Genomic DNA, 17,559 nt, shown 5'->3' with positions numbered 1-17,559 from the left:
CCTCTGAGACAGGTTTTCAGATTCCCAGGTAAATTAATCCTCTGATACAGATCACACAAAACTGGAAATTATTTTATATACTCAATTTAAAGATAAAAATACTTAGTCATATTTTATTTAAGTATACTTTATAGAATTTTTATTTACCTATGGCTTTAAATTTGTGATACATTTACATAAAATCAGTCTTAAAGGGAAAAGAAATATTTGTAAAGTTCTCAAAGAATGCATGCAAATTAATATAAGAGTAAAAATCCCTGCTTCTTAAATGTTTAGGACATCAAAATTCTTTGACTACATCCACAATCGCTGCACATATATATGTGCATACATCATCATTCTAAAACAGAAACTTGTAAAAAAAAATTAAGTAACAGTATAAATACGGGAAGGGGAAACAAGAGAGCATGTAATGGCAAGATGTCCCCAGGGAACGTATTACTTACAATCCAAAAGGGTTAGGGTTAGAACCTATGATAATAATGGCTCTTGAGTATTGCCATTTTCCACAACTAAAATTGAATAAATTATCAAAGGATATAAGCAACTGTATCTCTACTAGAGAACAGTCGATAATACGGAAGTACCTTGGTTCATGAATTTAATTCTTTTCATGATTCTGGTCACAAAATCTTTTACAGTTGCAAGCATAATTATGAAACTAATTCTGCATCCAAAATCATGGGAAAAATTAAGTTCATGAACTGAGGTGTATGTTAGGCAGGAGATCTAAATAAATACTGCATTTTAGAAAGGGGGTGTGATGAAAGTAAAATATATCTTTCAATACAATGCAAAACAGTAAATTTATCTCTCATCCAATATTAAAAGATATTTTCTTAATAAGAGAGCCAGAATTAGTAGAACCAGAACTTATATATATTAGGGATCATGTACTATAAAATTTATGTATCTCTAGTCAGAGAGATACACTCATGAGTAGAAAGATCCTGATATTATTATGAGGCACTTGAGGACTAAAACTCAATTAAAGGAAGAGCAATTTTTATCTACTATTTCATGCTATTTTCACAGCATACTTTCAGAAAGTAGAATGGAAGCATAATCTTACATTATGCATGTGTGTTTATTTTTCTAAGTCAACCTCTGAAACAAAGGAATGATGTGTGTAAAATACAACAAATGTAATAGAATTTGATTAACATCAAAATAGGCAATAAATTTACAAAACTCGTACATCTGGATAACCAGAAAACACTGGATTTGTCTAGATCTCTACTCATTTAAAAACAAATATGGAAATATTCACTATGCTGACTCGAAGAAGTACATCCCAGAGTAGTAACTATTGAAAAAAATCTTATAAGAAATACAAAAAAGAAATGATCAGACTTCTCTGAATAATGAGTAGACAAGCCAGATCTGCCCTCTGTGAAGGCAAGGAGTTTTTGTTCACTTTACAAGACAGTTCTTGTCCTCTATTGAATATTTCTTGTTGTGCTAGAGGCAATTTATGTAACCTTTCAGTCTGAGCCTCAGTGGGCTTGTAGACTCTCAGTCCCTTCCTCTGCTTTAGCCTATGAACTCTCACTTGAACCTAACAAATACATGTATCTCATGTAGCTCTATATCATTTGAGGCCAACTAGCTTCATATCTATAGTAGTTGTTTCCTTGTCCAGCTCCAAACCTAGAATTAAATGCTACAACACACAGTATGGTATGAACAATGAACTTTGACTAGTAGAAGCCAAAATGCAAAAAAGAAACCAGCCAGAGAAATTACAAATTTCTTTCCATCGATACCAGCATGACTCCTCTATGCAGACTCAACTTGGGAAGCTAATTTACTATTCCTACTACGTCTTCATAATTCATCATGAAGCAGAGACCCTATGATAATGCTTACCTTGAACTGCTTTTTACCCTTTCTTGCCTTTGAGTTTTGCTTCCTTATTCACTTTGCAGTGGACCTGATGCTCCTAAGTAATAAGTACTTAAGTCCCTCGTATAGAACTGTTTCCTCAGATATCTGAAAACAGTTGTAGAATGAATGAAATAAGGGTAACATAAAGAACAAGTTTAAACCAGGTAGGCACACCTGTAATCTTAGAACTTGGAGGCTGAGGTAAAAAGATCATCATGAGTTCAAAGCCAGCCTGGACTACATAGTGCATTTAACGGCAGCCTGAAGAGCATGGTGAGATCCTGTCTCAATCAACCAATCAATAAATAAATGTATATTAAATAAAATAAGTTTTAGTAAATCAAACTTGAGAACTTTCGCTAAACACAGTTCAAATGGAATGAAGGAAAATCTGAGTAGAAGCAAAAGAAAAGTTACTGAGAATCAATAATGTTTCTTCCCAGCCCAACAAACATTGAGCTCTTAAAAAATACTGCACTGCTGAAAAGTAAAACCAGTGATTTTTTTTTTTTTTTTTTTTTTTTTTTTTTTGGTTACAATGATGTTAGTAAATTGGTTGGGTCACGGATAAATGAGGTCTCTTTGGAGACCAAGTTTGACAACAAAGCCACAGAGGAATTCAAACATATTCTCTACATTATTCTGTAATTTTAAAATGTCCTGATGGCTTACAAAAAATGTTATTATTTGTTCACATTATGTATGATTTTTTCCTAAAATAAGAAAAAATTTGAAGACCACCCTTGAGACAATAATGTTAAGTGAAATAAATCAGACACATAAGACTAAACATTACAAGATTACTCTTCTATGAGAAACTCAAATTATAAAGAACAAAATAAAAGAAATAATAGGAAGTAGGGAGATGGATCTTTCTCAAATGGGAAAGAGATCAAGACATTGAGAAACAGGAAGGAAAAGAGGGAAAGGCAAAGAAAGAAAAAAAGAATTAAGCTGTGTTATGTATATGTACCAACCCCACACAAGAAATGTAAACATATACTGCAAACATACTAATAAAAAAACGGAAAAACCTGGAGTATCAGATTAGCTAGGGAATATACTGCTTTCACAGCAGAAGCTAAAAAATGAAGGCAAACTAAGTAATGACTCCTTTAAAACATGTTTACAAAGCATGGAGATTTAGCTCAGTGGAACAAACACCTGCCTGGCAAGCACAGTCATGAGTTCGATCCCCATTACCAAACAAAAAAAAAAAAAAAAAGAAGAAGAAGAAGAAGAAGAAAAAATAAGGAGGAAGGAAGAAGGAAGGGCTAGGAAGGAGGAGGAAGAAGAGGAGGAGGAGGAAGAGGAGGAAGAGGAAAAATTAGTAGTAGAAGTCCTATGGATATATCTGGTTCCAATGGGGGAGAAAGCATACACTAACAATAGGTAAAGATAGATGTATAAAATGAACAAAAACAAAGAATAGAGGGCTGAAGGTTTAGCTCAGCAGTGTAAGCACCTGCCTGGTAAGCATGAGGTTGTGAGTTTGATCCCAGGTACAAAAAAAAAAAAATCCAAAGAGTAAAAAAATGATACAGCAAGAGTAAAAAGTTCAATGAAGAGCACTGGAATAACAGAATCAAGCTTAGTAGGCATTATGTTTATGCAGGCTTGAATAAATGTTACACAGTAATTCTTTTTTTATCAGTACCAGGGATCAAACTCATGACCACATGCTTGCAAGGCAGGCGCTTATGCCGCTGAGCTAAATCCCCAGCCCTATACAGTAATTTTTAAGACACAAGTTGAAGGGGAATTAAAATGGCTGAATCTATTTGCTAATTTCCAAAGTATACATAAAAGGCTATCAAAACCAACTAAAATGAAATGCAGTTCTAGAAAAACAATAAAATAATCTAAATTTTCAAAGTTTTTCATGTCTTTTTTTTTTAGTCTAGAAGATTTGATGTTTCTTATAGAGAAGAAACAACTATCTGAAATTTAATAATTAGTTGAACTTCACATCAGACTTTTATTCCATTAAGATTAAAAAAAACCCTGAAGTTAGTTAAGGAAAATCATTGGAAACTACATGAGAAAGAGTCAATTTAAAATAGCCACAAAAAACATGAGGCAGGAATGCATTTAGCAAGAAATATTCAAAACCTCTCTAAGAAAAAACGTAAAATGCTTCAGCGTGAAACAGAACAGCATTTCATACTCTGGAACAAAACTGAGTGTGTGGAAGATGCCAATTCTCTTTACGTTTATTCATAAATTTACTACTCTACTGAAACACCTGTTACAAAGGCAGCAAGTTTACTCTAACTTTAGTATAGAAAAATGAATAAATGATAATGGCCAAAAAAGATCAGAAAAAGAGCAGCAAGAGAATGGCCCAATCTTCATCATCTCTATCTACTCAGCCGGTAAGACCCACTTCAGACTCTGTCATACTAGCCCTTTTTCTCTAACTCTGAATTTGACCACTTGGTATTGCTGGCTGAGAATTAGTGGGTAAGTGGGGAAAAAAGATAAGAGAATTAATTTTCCTAGTTCCCACCGCTGAGCCACTTTGGCAGTGCCTCTGTTTCTCTAAGACTGCTATTTCTATCATATTATATCTCTCCTAGGATTCTACTTCTCAATGAGATCTGGTAATATCTTATTGCCTCTTCTGGTCCAAGGATGGTAATGGTTTTCTATTGCTGATAACCCATGATCTGAATTATTCTGAATCTAATATTTATTTTGAAAAAACTGGTATCATTTTCATACTGAGTCTTCCCATGAACTTTGCATATCTCTGTACATATTGGACCTTTTATTTCTTTCAAGAATACTATAAAGCTGTCTATACAGAGCTAATATATACATCTTAATATTTATAGTTCTTAATTCAGTCATCTTTCATTATAAAGTTAATGTCTAGTGATATTTTAAATCATTTTAGGCTTACTTTGTAATTTTTTGTTAATATAAAAAGACAATTGAATTTTATATACCAACCTTGTAACTACAAAACTCACTTATGAATTTAATAATGTATCTACCAGTTATTTTCAGTTTTCTGTATACATATAACATATTTTAGGCAAGTAATTAGGTCTGTCTCCTTAATTTCCAGTTCACATACCTTTTAATACATACTCTTTATAGCAATATGCTACACATTACTGTACTATATTTTACAAGACTATAGGTATAGTTTATGTCCAGAATTGTCTTACCATTCTCCAATATAATTTGCTTCTGCTAAGTGTCTAGAAACACCAACAATCAAGATGTATTAAGCCACAGCAAACAAGCCCAGTCTGGGAACCAGTGGCATGTGAGGGCCACCGCCTGACCAGGAAAAGCCAGACCCCAGCCTCTCAGCATGAGTCAGTGCCATTCAAGGATGGGGACAGAAAGAACAAAGGCATACCAGCAAATAAGCCCAGTCTGATTGGGAACCAGCACCATGCGTGGGCCCCGCCAGACTAGGAAAGGCCAGACCCCAGCCCCTTGCAGCACTCAGGCTGGCAATACAAAAAGTACTAATCCTATCCCCACCCTCCCACCCACAGCAAGTGACCAGCTTATCTGGAGAAACACAGGCTGTGAGGATAGCTATTGAGGTGAAATGCACCTGGATGCCTGTGGTGCTTTGGTGTTTCACTAACATTGCAGATCTAGGGCCAGTGGTCTGATCATAGGTTCAGAGGACAGCAATATGCAGTGTGGCATCAGGGAAATCTCCTTCTGAGGTTGTAGCCATTGTTGATTCCTTATGGTCTTGTTTTAAGGCCCTATATTGTTTCCATTGTTTTGTTGGGTTGGGTTTTATTCTCCCTTGTTTTGTTTGATTATGTTAAATCCAATGATAGGAGCAGCTATTTCAAAGATACAAGATATATTATGGTAGCAATTTTAGATTTACTGTTGGCTTATTTGAAGTCCTTTATTACATTCATTGTTTTGTTTTTATTATTTCTACTCTATTCTGTTCTGTTTGATTTGTATTATGTCTGAAGTTATCTACAGCTATTTTGAAGATATCAAAAGGCATTATGGTAACTACTGTTGATTTCATAATGTTTTGAGTCCTGTATCTCTTACACTGGTTTGTTTTTATGGTTTTATTCTGTTTTACTCTCTTTAAAATAAAAAAAAAAAAATTAAAGATGTATTAATCCAACTTCAGGATTCTGACTTTAGAATTTTCCTAACCCAAATTAGGAGTGTGCTCAGTTGATTTTCAATTTGTCACCAATTCATAACTGATTTCTAGTAAAAAAAAAAAATTCACCTCAATTATAAAACCACTACCTATATAGGCAAAAGTTTTGCTTAAAGAATGTAAGTGGTTATCAGTTTTATGTAGCTTCTAGGAAAATTATTCATATTTTTGTATATATTACAGACAAGTATGATAAGCATTGGTATTTATTTACATGCTAACTGAGGAAAATTCATGTGGGGTAATCATAAAACTATCAAATAGCACAGTGAGTAACATGGAGTATGTTTTATCTCTAAAATATCCCCAATAAGCCTCATATGTTGGGAAAGTCATTGGATCATGGGAATGCTACACTCATCAACAAAGTCATCCATAGGTGAGTTTAGTAGCTGAATGTGGTATTAGGAAATAGAAACTAGTTGGAGGTGGTTGACTAAAAAAATGGCCTAGAAGGTATGCTTTCTCTCTTTCTCTTTTTCTTTCTCTTTCTCTTTCTCTCTCTCTCTCTCTCTCTCTCTCTCTCTTCTCTCTTCTCTCTTTCTCTCCCTCTCTCTTTCTCTTTCTCCCCCCCCCCCCCGCCTTCCTGGCTGTTTATGGTGAGCAGCATTTTCCCACCATGGTCCTCACCATGTTTTTTCTTGGACCAGTCAATCACAGATAAACTCTGGCAAAACCATGAGTCTAAATAACACTCTCACCTTTACATTGCCAGTTTCAGGTATTTTGTCCTAGGGCCAGGAATGTGACTAATATACGTTGATTAAATATTCAATAAAATATAAATGATTATGAACTTAAAGAAGTAAATACACATAGAAATTAAGCTAAGTAATCTTCATCATTTATCAAGAAGGAAAAATGTAGACATTTTCCACAATTATGGTTCTGTGTGCCTCGAGTACAATATACAGATTCCATAGAGTAATGCTTGTACATAATAACTACTCCATCTAATGAAAGAAAAAGGATACGAAACATAGCACATCTAACCAGTAATTTTTAAGGAGACAATGCAGGAAAAACACTGCATACATCTTGCAATACACCAAATTTAAACATATAAATTGGGATAAAACTTAGCAGAAAACATGATTAATTTATTCCCATATATTTCACACTACAATGTATCCTAAACAGAAATTGTGTTTCATCCAGTAGCCTTGTAATCTCATACTCTAAAATGGAAAAGATACTATTGGAATATTTTGAACAGATCTAGATGCTATATTTTAAGAATCACATAGATATTAGAAATATGGAATATATTTCGAAAAGAAATGTAAACCACTATAACATCTATGAGAGATACACCTGAAGAATGTCCATGGAAATAAGGGTAATCAATGCAAGAAAAAGTGTCATTGAAACTACCATACTAGGGGCTGGGGATTTAGCTCAGCGGCATAAGCACCTGCCTTGCAAGCAGGCGGTCATGAGTTCGATCCCTAGTACCAATAAAAACGAAAAAGACCAAAAAAAAAAAAAAAAAAAGAAAAGAAGAAACTACCATACTAACAGTGCTTTGTTTTAGAAAAAGGATGGGTCACCTCTAAGATCCTCTAGACAATAAAGTGAAGTATTTGGACGGCTATTGTAAAAAAGGGAAATTTCAACTCAACATACAAAATAAACTTCAAAAACTTAAGCAACACAAAATGAAGACAGAGATCTTCAAAGTATGAGAAATTTTTGAAATAAAGGTATCAAAATCTAAACGCTAGAACATTAAAAGTATAGAAATAAGTAATTCTAAAATTTCTTCCCAATATAAGATTCTATTCTTATTTAAAATAATTCTGTCTTTGTTAAATTATTAGCTTTAAAAAATTACAGAAATGTGGGTATAGCTCAGTGATGTAGCACTTGTCTAACATATTGTGAGGCTGAGAGTTCAATCCCTAGCAAAATAAAAATTTTTAAATTAAAAAACTACAATATGAATTGGTTAGCCAACTGGTCTATCATCACAAAATATATACTTGTCTCTCACAGAACAAGAAAGTTTTAAAATATGATACAAGGACTTTTTTAAAATTCGAATTCATTTAAATTTACTGATTTCAATAAATAGTTTCTCATTCAAATTTAATTCACAGTCATAAATTTATAAAACTATCAATAGAACTATTAAAAGTACCTGATAAACAACACTAAACTGACTCATTACCAATGCCCACTAAAATGAAAACATTTACAAAAATAGCTCTAGCCTAATGTGCACTACACTGACAATGATTTTCACCATCTCAGGTCCACTAACTTTTAAATGTAAATTAAAACAAATCATACAATTAACTTTTTCATATACATTTAAGACCACACCATCAATTTCAAACATGTCTGTCTGCAAACAATTCAGGTTAAAAACAATAATGTCTGGCAAAATTTTGCTTCCATTCATAAACTTCACATCAGGTAACAAACATGATCATGGCCTTTTTTCCTACACAAACACAAATTCAGTTACCTTTCCCAAAATCATATTACAAATTAAGCTCATAAACCAAGATGCTACTGTGTATACACACACACACACAAGTACATGCATATTATGAATATATGTGGATAAGGTTTGTTAACTGAGAAAAATTCTGTATTAACTTATACTAACACTATTCTCAAATCAAGTTAATTAACAAGTAAGTAGTCAGCACATTTTAAAGCACTTAAAAATATAAGTACATAATGCTCACTTGTACTATTTTTAGTAATCCCACTTTATAAGCAGTACAATTAAATATACTGATACAAAACCAGTTTTTCACAAGCTAAACCTATATAGAACATAATAATATAACTCAAAATCTTGTTTATTATTTCTTATTACAGTGTGACTGTTATATGACACAAAGCTAGGAATGTGAAAAGGATTAATGAATAAAAGTACTATCGATGTGTTATGATTTAGATCTAAAATGGCCCCAAAGCCTCTTTTATGTGGAAGGTGACTAGATCACAAGGGCGCTACAGTTAACTTGCTATTAGGAAGCGGAGTCTGGTGGAAAGAAGTGGGTCGCTGGGATGATGATGGGTAAGGGTATCTCTCCCGACTCAGCTTCTACCTTCTTCCTCTGTTTCCTGGCCACCAGGACATAACCATCTACTATACCCCTCTGCCATCTGGTTTCTACTTGAAGCCAATGATCATTGATTGTAACATTCAGCCAAAACAAATCTCTCATTTAAGTAACAGGTGTTTAATATTTTGTCAGCAACAAGGAAAGGGATTAAGACATCTTGTTAAAAATTGAAACAAACTACTCTACTCACTATGTTCTCTCTCTAGTTCTATTCATACTGGAAAGGTATTTCCGGTTTAATACACAGAGTTCCGTATTTTCAGTGTACAAACATACTCACCCAATAAAGATATACCACTGTCATTAAGGAGCATTAATAATGAACACAAATGCCATCATATTGAATGACTGATGACATTTCTATAATGTTGACTTATAAACTGCATATACTTACCTGAGCAAGGAAATATCCACATCCTTTTGGAGAAGTTCAGTCTGTTTATTTTTCAACTGTAATGACAGAGCATTGTATTTATTCTGTGATACTTCAATTTCTTTCCTTGCTTCAATTAAATTATCTTCCAAGGCCTAAAATTAGAACATTTACATTAGAATGAAACATAATACGCATGATACATAAAATGTTAATTTTTCTATTCAAACAATGACAGAAAAAAAGGAACAATGTTTTTCACTTAATTACAAAAATAGCACAAATTAAAACTTATACACCAGTTACAGACTTTTTATGAGAAACCAAAAACTACATCATAGTTTCCTATTGTGAAAACTAAGAATTTAAAGTGATAAACTTGAAAATTTGTATAGAAAGGTCATTACTAAAATTATAATAAAGTAAAATTTTCAGTAGGTGAAAGATTAATTCATTTACATAAATAGAAAAATTGATGGTTATCTCATTTTATTGCATCCTCTTTTTAAATGTATACACACAAATACACTCAAAAAAGAAAGAATAATATTGTAAACATATCAAAAGATTTTCCTAAGTGCTCTTGATTGTGGTGAAATTTTACCTACAGTTCTTCAAATTTGGTCTTTTCCTTTTGACTATTCACTGAGTGTTATTTCATGCTGAACAAAATTTAAATTTCAACATTTACTTCTGTTTTTAAAAATATATACTTTTAATATTTGAAAGTAACATCTAAATGGTATTTGCTCACATGAATATCATACATTCATTAACTCCAAAAATGAGCATCAGGCTGCTGAATAAGAACTAGTAATTTCCATTTATTCCCAAAAAAGTAATGACAGATATTTAAGCAAGCTGTTAAGTGAAGAAAAGAAGAAGAGAAAAAAAGAAAAAAAGAAAGAGATAAAGGAAGAGAGGAAGGAAGAGTTTCTTTTCTATCAAAGTATGAAAACAAATATGCCATTGGATATAACACAAAATAATGAGAGGTAAGTGAAAATCTTTCTGTTTCTACTTACTCTTTTTCCAGCTAGTAGATGGTGAACTACTTGGAGGTAATTAGGACAAAGCCCACTGATGAGGATAGGAGTTCAGAATCAGAAAATGAAGCTGGGAACTATGGAAAAGAGAAGGAAAGGTGGAAAGAAGAAGCGGCAGGGAGAGGGAGAAAGGAGAGGAGAAGATTTCTGTGACTGTGGCCTGAAGACACAAAAGATACTTAGGATCTGTGAAACCTGCCCATATCTCATGATACAGTCTGACTTATGTCAAATATCAGAGATAAACAGGATACCCCAGTCCCTGAAAAAAGATTTCTCTCAAAGTTAGAACTTTAAAGTGCCAGGAATACATAAAGTGTCTACAAAGGACAAGTGAACATTGGGATGGAAATAAAAAAACATTAAAGCATTCCCACTCAAGGTAAATCCTTTGAAAATCTGACTTTGAAAAAAGCATTCTTTTCAAAAGCAAAGTCAAGAAAGATAAATACCATTACAGCAAAACAAAAATATTAGAACCACTGAAAAAGAAACATGAAATAGGCAGATAACCAATGCCTTCAGGAACCTATAGCCAGCACCTATATGGAGAACCAGCCAGCCACAACTTGGAAAAGCCACGAGTGTCTGGAGAAGTCCAATCTATACCCCACCAACTCCCACTGGGAACATGGATTAGGCGAAACCCAGGTGCCTGGCCCATCCCCCTACACTGCAGATACATAGCCAACCTTATCCTCATCAGTGGGCACCTCAGATTCCACAACCTGTTCACATGGAGTAACTCAGAAAAATGTCAAGAGGAATGAGCAAAAGACAATCGCTGGCCTCCAGGCCACACAGAACAAGTCAAGGAGACAGGGACATGGAAGAAGGTGGAAGCTTCACATGTGAAACTTCTGGGATAATGGAAACTTAAGTAAGGAAACTAATTCATAAGACTATAAAAGAAATCGCATCACACCTTGGAGGGTGGCCACTTAACGCATACCCTCCCACCTTGGACCCTGGAGCTCCACCTCAGAGGGTGGTAGCTCTACACCTATCCCCATCCCTCAACCTCCTGGACCTAGTACTGCTGTGGAGCTTTAGCTGTAATTATCCCTCCCAGAACTTTGGACTGCAGTGGATTAACCTTGCTGGGCTGATAGGAGACTCAGTAACCCCTCACCCAGAGGACCTCAGCAGGCTTTCATCAGTGTGGTGAGTTTGCCCCTAAAGTAGAGGACTTCAGTGGGTAACCAGGAGCAGTAGCGAAGTCCCCTCCAGCTGTAGGACCTTCGTGAGCCTGGCAAGAGTGTGGGTGAGGCCTTCCTCCACACAGAGAATATCAGGTGGGTTGAGGAGTGTGCCAATAAGACCTCTCCCAACATGGAGAAAATTAAAAAGGCTATGAGACATCCAATGACAAAGTAAGGTCCCAGCCGAGACAAAAACTATAGACAGGTAGATATGGTGGCCTGGAACAACCTGAAGACATAGTAACAGCAAATACTAAGGGTTGACTTGCATCAATATTCCTAGGCTAGTTAGCCTAGGAAAAATATAGGACTCACTCAACAGGCCCTGCAGGAGGAATTTAGGTGACTGGTCCTCCTCTTCATTGTGGTACCTAGCATCTGGACAAACATCAACCACACAACAGGACCCTAAGATATGCACAACCAACAGTTGAGACTAGTGGGACTGAAAGACCACATATTAATTAGCCTGAAGGGTAAAAAGGACAAAATGAAAAGGCAAAATGTAATCTCAAATACTAGACAGGGCAATCAATTAAACTAGGGAAAGAGCAGAAAACCAACATTAGGAAATAACATGACAAAGTTGAGCCAGTGTATATCAGCTTTATCCATCAATGTAAATGGCCTCCATTCACCTATTAAAAGAAATAGATTGACAGAATGGATCAAGAAACAGGATCTCATAATATGCTGTATATAAGAAACACATCTGACTCAAAAGGAAATGCATAGATTAAAACTCAAAGGATGGAAAGCAATATTCTAAATAGCAGGAACCCAAAAAAAGCAGGCGTAGCTATTCTATTTCCAGACAATGTAAAATTCAAGCCGAAAATGATCAAAAGAGGTAAAGGTCACCACATAATTGCCCTAATTCAAAAATAGCTAACAATGATAACATATATGCACCAAAAACAGGAGTACCCCCCTATACAAGACAAATACTATTGAATACGAAAAAGCAAGTAAGCAACAACACAATGATAATAGGGGACCTTAATACCCCACTGTCACAAAAAAGATAGATCAACTAAACAAAAAGTCAGCAAAGAAATATCAGAACTGAATCAAAACAGTAAACAAATGGGCATATAGATGTTTACAGTGTTCCACCCAAACACATCAGAATACACATTCTTCTCACTTGCACATGAGACATTCTCCAAAATAGACCATATATCAGCCCATGAAACATTCTTATGTAAACGTAAAGGGAATGAAATTATCCCAAGCATATTATCTGGCCAAAGCACACTGAAATTGGACTTAATAGCAAAAGAAACTACAAAACCTCATAAACACATGGAAATTAAGTAACAAACTCCTGAACAATCAATTGGCCACAGGTGAAACTAAAGAAGAAATTAAGCAAAACCTACAATTCAATGAAAATGCAGATGCAACATACCAAAACCTGTGGGATGCAATGAAAGTGGTCCTAAAAGGGAAATATATAGCAATAAATTGTCATCAAAACAGAAGGACCACAAATAAACAACCTAATGCTACATCTCAAGCTTCTAGAAAAAGAAGAGCAAGTCAAACCCAAAGCTCATAGAGGGGAAGAAATTATAGATCATAGCAAAAATTAATGCAATTAAGAAAATAAAATAAAAATAATTAATGAATCAAAGTGATTTTTTGAGAGAATAAACAAAATTGATAAGCCTCTAGCTAATCTTGTAAGAAAAAGAAAGAAAAAACTCAACTTAGCACAATAAGGACAAAAAAGAAAGAACTTACTACAGGTCTCATAAAAATAGAAAAGATCATGAATACCTACTTTGAAAATATTTACTCACATAGGGTGGAAAATAGAGGAAATGGACAGAGTTCTAAAAAAGTATGAACTACCAAAGCTTAGTCAAGAAGATATAACAATTTTGAATAACCCAATACCAGCTACTGAAATTGAAAATGTGATTAAAAATTTACCAACAAAAAAAGCCCAGGCCTTGGAGGATTCACATCTGAATTCTACAAGAAATTTAGACAAGATTTAACATCAATATTCCTCAAAGTGTTCAATGAAATTGAAAAGGAAGCAGTACTCCCTAAACATTCTTGAAGGCAAGTATTTATACTCTGATACCAAAACCAGAGAAAGACAAACCAAAAAGGAGAACTACAGGCAAATCTAAATAACCAACATTGAAGCAAGATTCTCAACAAAATACTGGCAAATAGAATGTAACAAATCATCAAGAAAATTATACATCATGACCAAGTGGGATTTATCCCAAGAATGCAGGAATGGCTTAACATATACAAATCAATAAATGTAATGCACCACATCAACAGACCCAAAACCAAAAATCACACGATAATCTCAATAGATACAGAAAAGCTTTTGAAAAGCCCAACATTTGTTCATGATAAAAACCCTTCAGAAATGTGGAACAGATGGCATGTCCTTCAATATGATAGAGGCCATATATGACAAACCAACAGCCAACATTATACTAAATGGACAAAAACTGAAAGCTTTCACTCTAAAATCAGCAACAAGAAAAGGATGTCCACTAATACCATTCCGATTCAATCCAGTTCTGAAAACATTAGCTAGAGCAATCAGATAAGAGAGAGAAACAAAAGGAATAAAGATAAGAATGAAGAAATTAAATTATTACTATTAGCACATGACAAGACACTCTATATAGAAGGCCCCCAAACCGCTATTAAAAGACTACTAGAATTAATAAACAAATTTAGCAGTGTAACTGGATAAAAAGTCAACACTCAAAAAACAAGGCTCCTCTACACGAACAAAAAACTCACTGTGAGAGAAATTATAAAAGTATCACCTTTCACAACAGCATCAGATAAAATAAAATACTTAGGAATCAACCTAACCAAGAATGTAAAAGACCTATATGCTGAAAATTATGCTATGCTAAAAAATAGGAGATTGAAGAGGATATTAGAAAATGAAAGGATATTCTTTGCTCTTGGTTAGGAAGAACGAACATTGTGAAAATGGCCATATGCCCAAAACTGTTACACAGATTTAATGCCACCCCAATCAAAATACCATTAACATGCCTCACAGATCTAGAGAAAACACTCTTAAAATTGATTTAGAAACAGAAGAAACCTAGAATTTCAAAGGCAATTCTAGGCAACAAAGGCAAGACAAAAGGCATCTTAATTCCTGACTTGGAATTATACTATAAAGCTATAGTGATAAAATCAGCATGGTACTGGCAAAGAAATAGATCTGAGGATGAAGGAAACAGATTAGAAGATGCAAACACAAATACAAAGTCACTAAGCCACTTGATATTTGATGAAACTATTAAACATGTTCACTGGAAGAAGGATAGACTCTTTAATAAACAGTGTTGGAAAAATTGGCTCTCCACATGCTAAAGTCTAATGCATGCCTATTACCATGCGCTAATGTCAAAATGGATCAAAGATCTAAATATTAAAACAGAAACATTAAATCTACTGAAAAACAAGGTAGACATAAATCTTGGAGATATAAGGGTAGGCAAAGAGTTCATGAACAAAATGCAAACCACAGGGGAAGTACTTCAAAGAATTAACAACTGGGATCTCATCTTATTAAAAAGTTTTTGCACTTCAAAAGAAATCACCAACAAAGTGAAAAGAAAACCCACACAATGGGAAAGAATTTTAGAAAACCGTTTCTCAGATAAAGGACTTATATGCAGACATATACAGAACTGAAAAACATCAAGGCACCCAAATTCAAAGACCTCTCCAAAAATGGGGACCTGAGATGAACACACATTTCTCAGATGAAAATATACAAATGGCAAATAAATACATAAAGAAATGTTCACCATCACATGTCATTTGAGAAATGCAAATTAAAACACCACTGGTATTTCATCTCACATGAGAATGAATGGCTGCCATTAAAAAACCAACTGATAGGAAATGTTGCCAGTTTATGGAGAAAAAGTAACACTTCTCCGCTAGTGGCAGGAGTGTGCACTGTTGCAGCCACTGTGGAAATTAGTATGGAAATTCCTCAAAACACTAGGATTGGAAATTCCATTCAACCCAGCTATTGCCTTCCTGCATATTTTTCCAGAAAAACTGAAAAGGTCATGTCACAGTGATATATGTGTACCCATGTTTATAACACAATTTGTAATAGCTAAATCTTGGAGACAACCAAAATGCCCATCAACTGCAGAATGGATAAAAAATATGTGGTATTTTTATACAATGGAATTTGACTGAGCTATAAAAAAATGATGATTTTGAGGCTTTTATAGATAAATGGTGGTAATTTCAGACTCAGAAGTGAAATAAATCAAACATTTCTAAATATCATATTGTCTCTGTAGTATAAAAAATAATAATAAAAAACTGAAAGAGTAGTAAGATTCAAAATTTAAAATAAATATTGTAGTAATGAAAGGGAACAAAAGTGCTCTAAAGGATATAACTATATGTATGGTTAAGTGTGCAAGATAGATAACGATACTACTCAGGTTTTGTTAGTTCATCAGACTAGTTTGTACTATCATTGTTTAATTGTCCATTTTTATGCTTTGATTTTGTAAACTGAACAAGTACTTCTAAGATAATAATATGCAATTTATCAATTAGTGATTTCGCAGTTATTTTTTCACTAGTCATTTGTTACTGTTGTTTTTGAAATTTTGTATTATTTCTACCCTTTTCTCTATTTTGCTTTTTTTCGCTGAAAAAGAAATAAATCAGATCAGAAATAATATCTTAAGCAAAAGAAGAAATGAGAAACATAATAAAAGGGTTGCTGAGCATATCTAAAGAAAACACTTTAAGAGGAGTATAGGAGAATGAGGGAAACCTCAAATGAATGGTATAGAAGACTACTGCAATGCAGGTACAGACACAAACAGATATCCAGGAGAGGAAGAACTCCATTGAAAGCTGGGAAAACCACTTGAAAGAAACAGAAGATAAGACTTTCATACCCTGACAGGTTTGCAGCTAGTGATCAAAAACTAAAAGATCTCTTAAAAATAACAAAGAACCAGGAAGTAACAATTCAATGGCTGCAAGACAGCATAAAGAAAAATAATTTGAGTAACAGGTGTCAGCAAAAAAGAAATCAATATAAATGACATAAGGAGACTATTTACAGAAGTTAACAATTCAATGGCTGCAAGACAGCATAAAGAAAAATAATTTGAGTAACAGGTGTCAGCAAAAAAGAAATCAATATAAATGACATAAGGAGACTATTTACAGAAGTAATAGCAGAGAACTTCAGAAGCATGAGGAAAGGACCTGACACGAAGATAAAGGGGGCATATGTAACTCCAACTAACCAAAACCAAAATAAATTTACACCCAGACATATGACAATCAAGATTCCAGAAATTCAGCACAAGAACAGAAGATTAAAGGCTGTTAGAGAAAAGATCAGATCCTCTATAAAAGGAAAATCATCAGAATCACAATAAACATCTCAACCCAAACCATCAACTCCAGAAGAGCTTGAAGTATTTCAAGTACTTGGAAAACAACTTCCAACCCACACTGATATACCCTGTAAAACTACCTTTCAAAATTAATAGAGAAATGAGGTACGTCCATGATAAAGAACAAATGATGGAATTCATGACCACCAAATCAACTCTACAAAGAGTACTGATGAATATTCTAGAGAAAAATAAAAATGGTCCCAGTCCCAGGAACAGCAGCACAATGGGATCACCAAGGGGTGGGATCAAAATAAATCTACACCCAGATATATAATGATAGGCATCCCAGAAATTCAGCACAAGAACAGAAGGTTAAAGGCTCTCAGAGAAAGGAAACAGATCATCTA

The 17,559-nt window shown here is 34.2% G+C and overlaps 1 protein-coding gene across 13 annotated transcripts in view; it reads right to left on the bottom strand.

Annotated features, from left to right (window-relative positions):
• The window catches only part of Cntln (centlein), a 448,833-nt gene that overhangs the window by 198,097 nt on the left and 233,177 nt on the right, over positions 1–17,559 (bottom strand). For all 13 annotated transcript variants that reach the window (XR_010048348.1, XR_010048366.1, XR_010048365.1 and 10 more), the window contains one exon: positions 9,533–9,666. Coding sequence is in view for 10 of the 13 variants with exons in the window: in XM_063251634.1 (XP_063107704.1) it covers positions 9,533–9,666 (134 nt within the window). In the remaining 3 variants the exon portion in view is untranslated. The remainder of the gene's footprint in view (positions 1–9,532; positions 9,667–17,559) is intronic.

The sequence above is a fragment of the Cavia porcellus genome, unplaced genomic scaffold (assembly GCF_034190915.1).
Source record: "Cavia porcellus strain 051 isolate PalLab524CR breed Dunkin Hartley unplaced genomic scaffold, mCavPor4.1 scaffold_1, whole genome shotgun sequence".
NCBI lineage: Eukaryota > Metazoa > Chordata > Mammalia > Rodentia > Caviidae > Cavia > Cavia porcellus.
The sequence above is the reverse complement of the archived record's forward strand: the minus strand, read 5'-3'. Positions and strand labels throughout refer to the sequence as shown.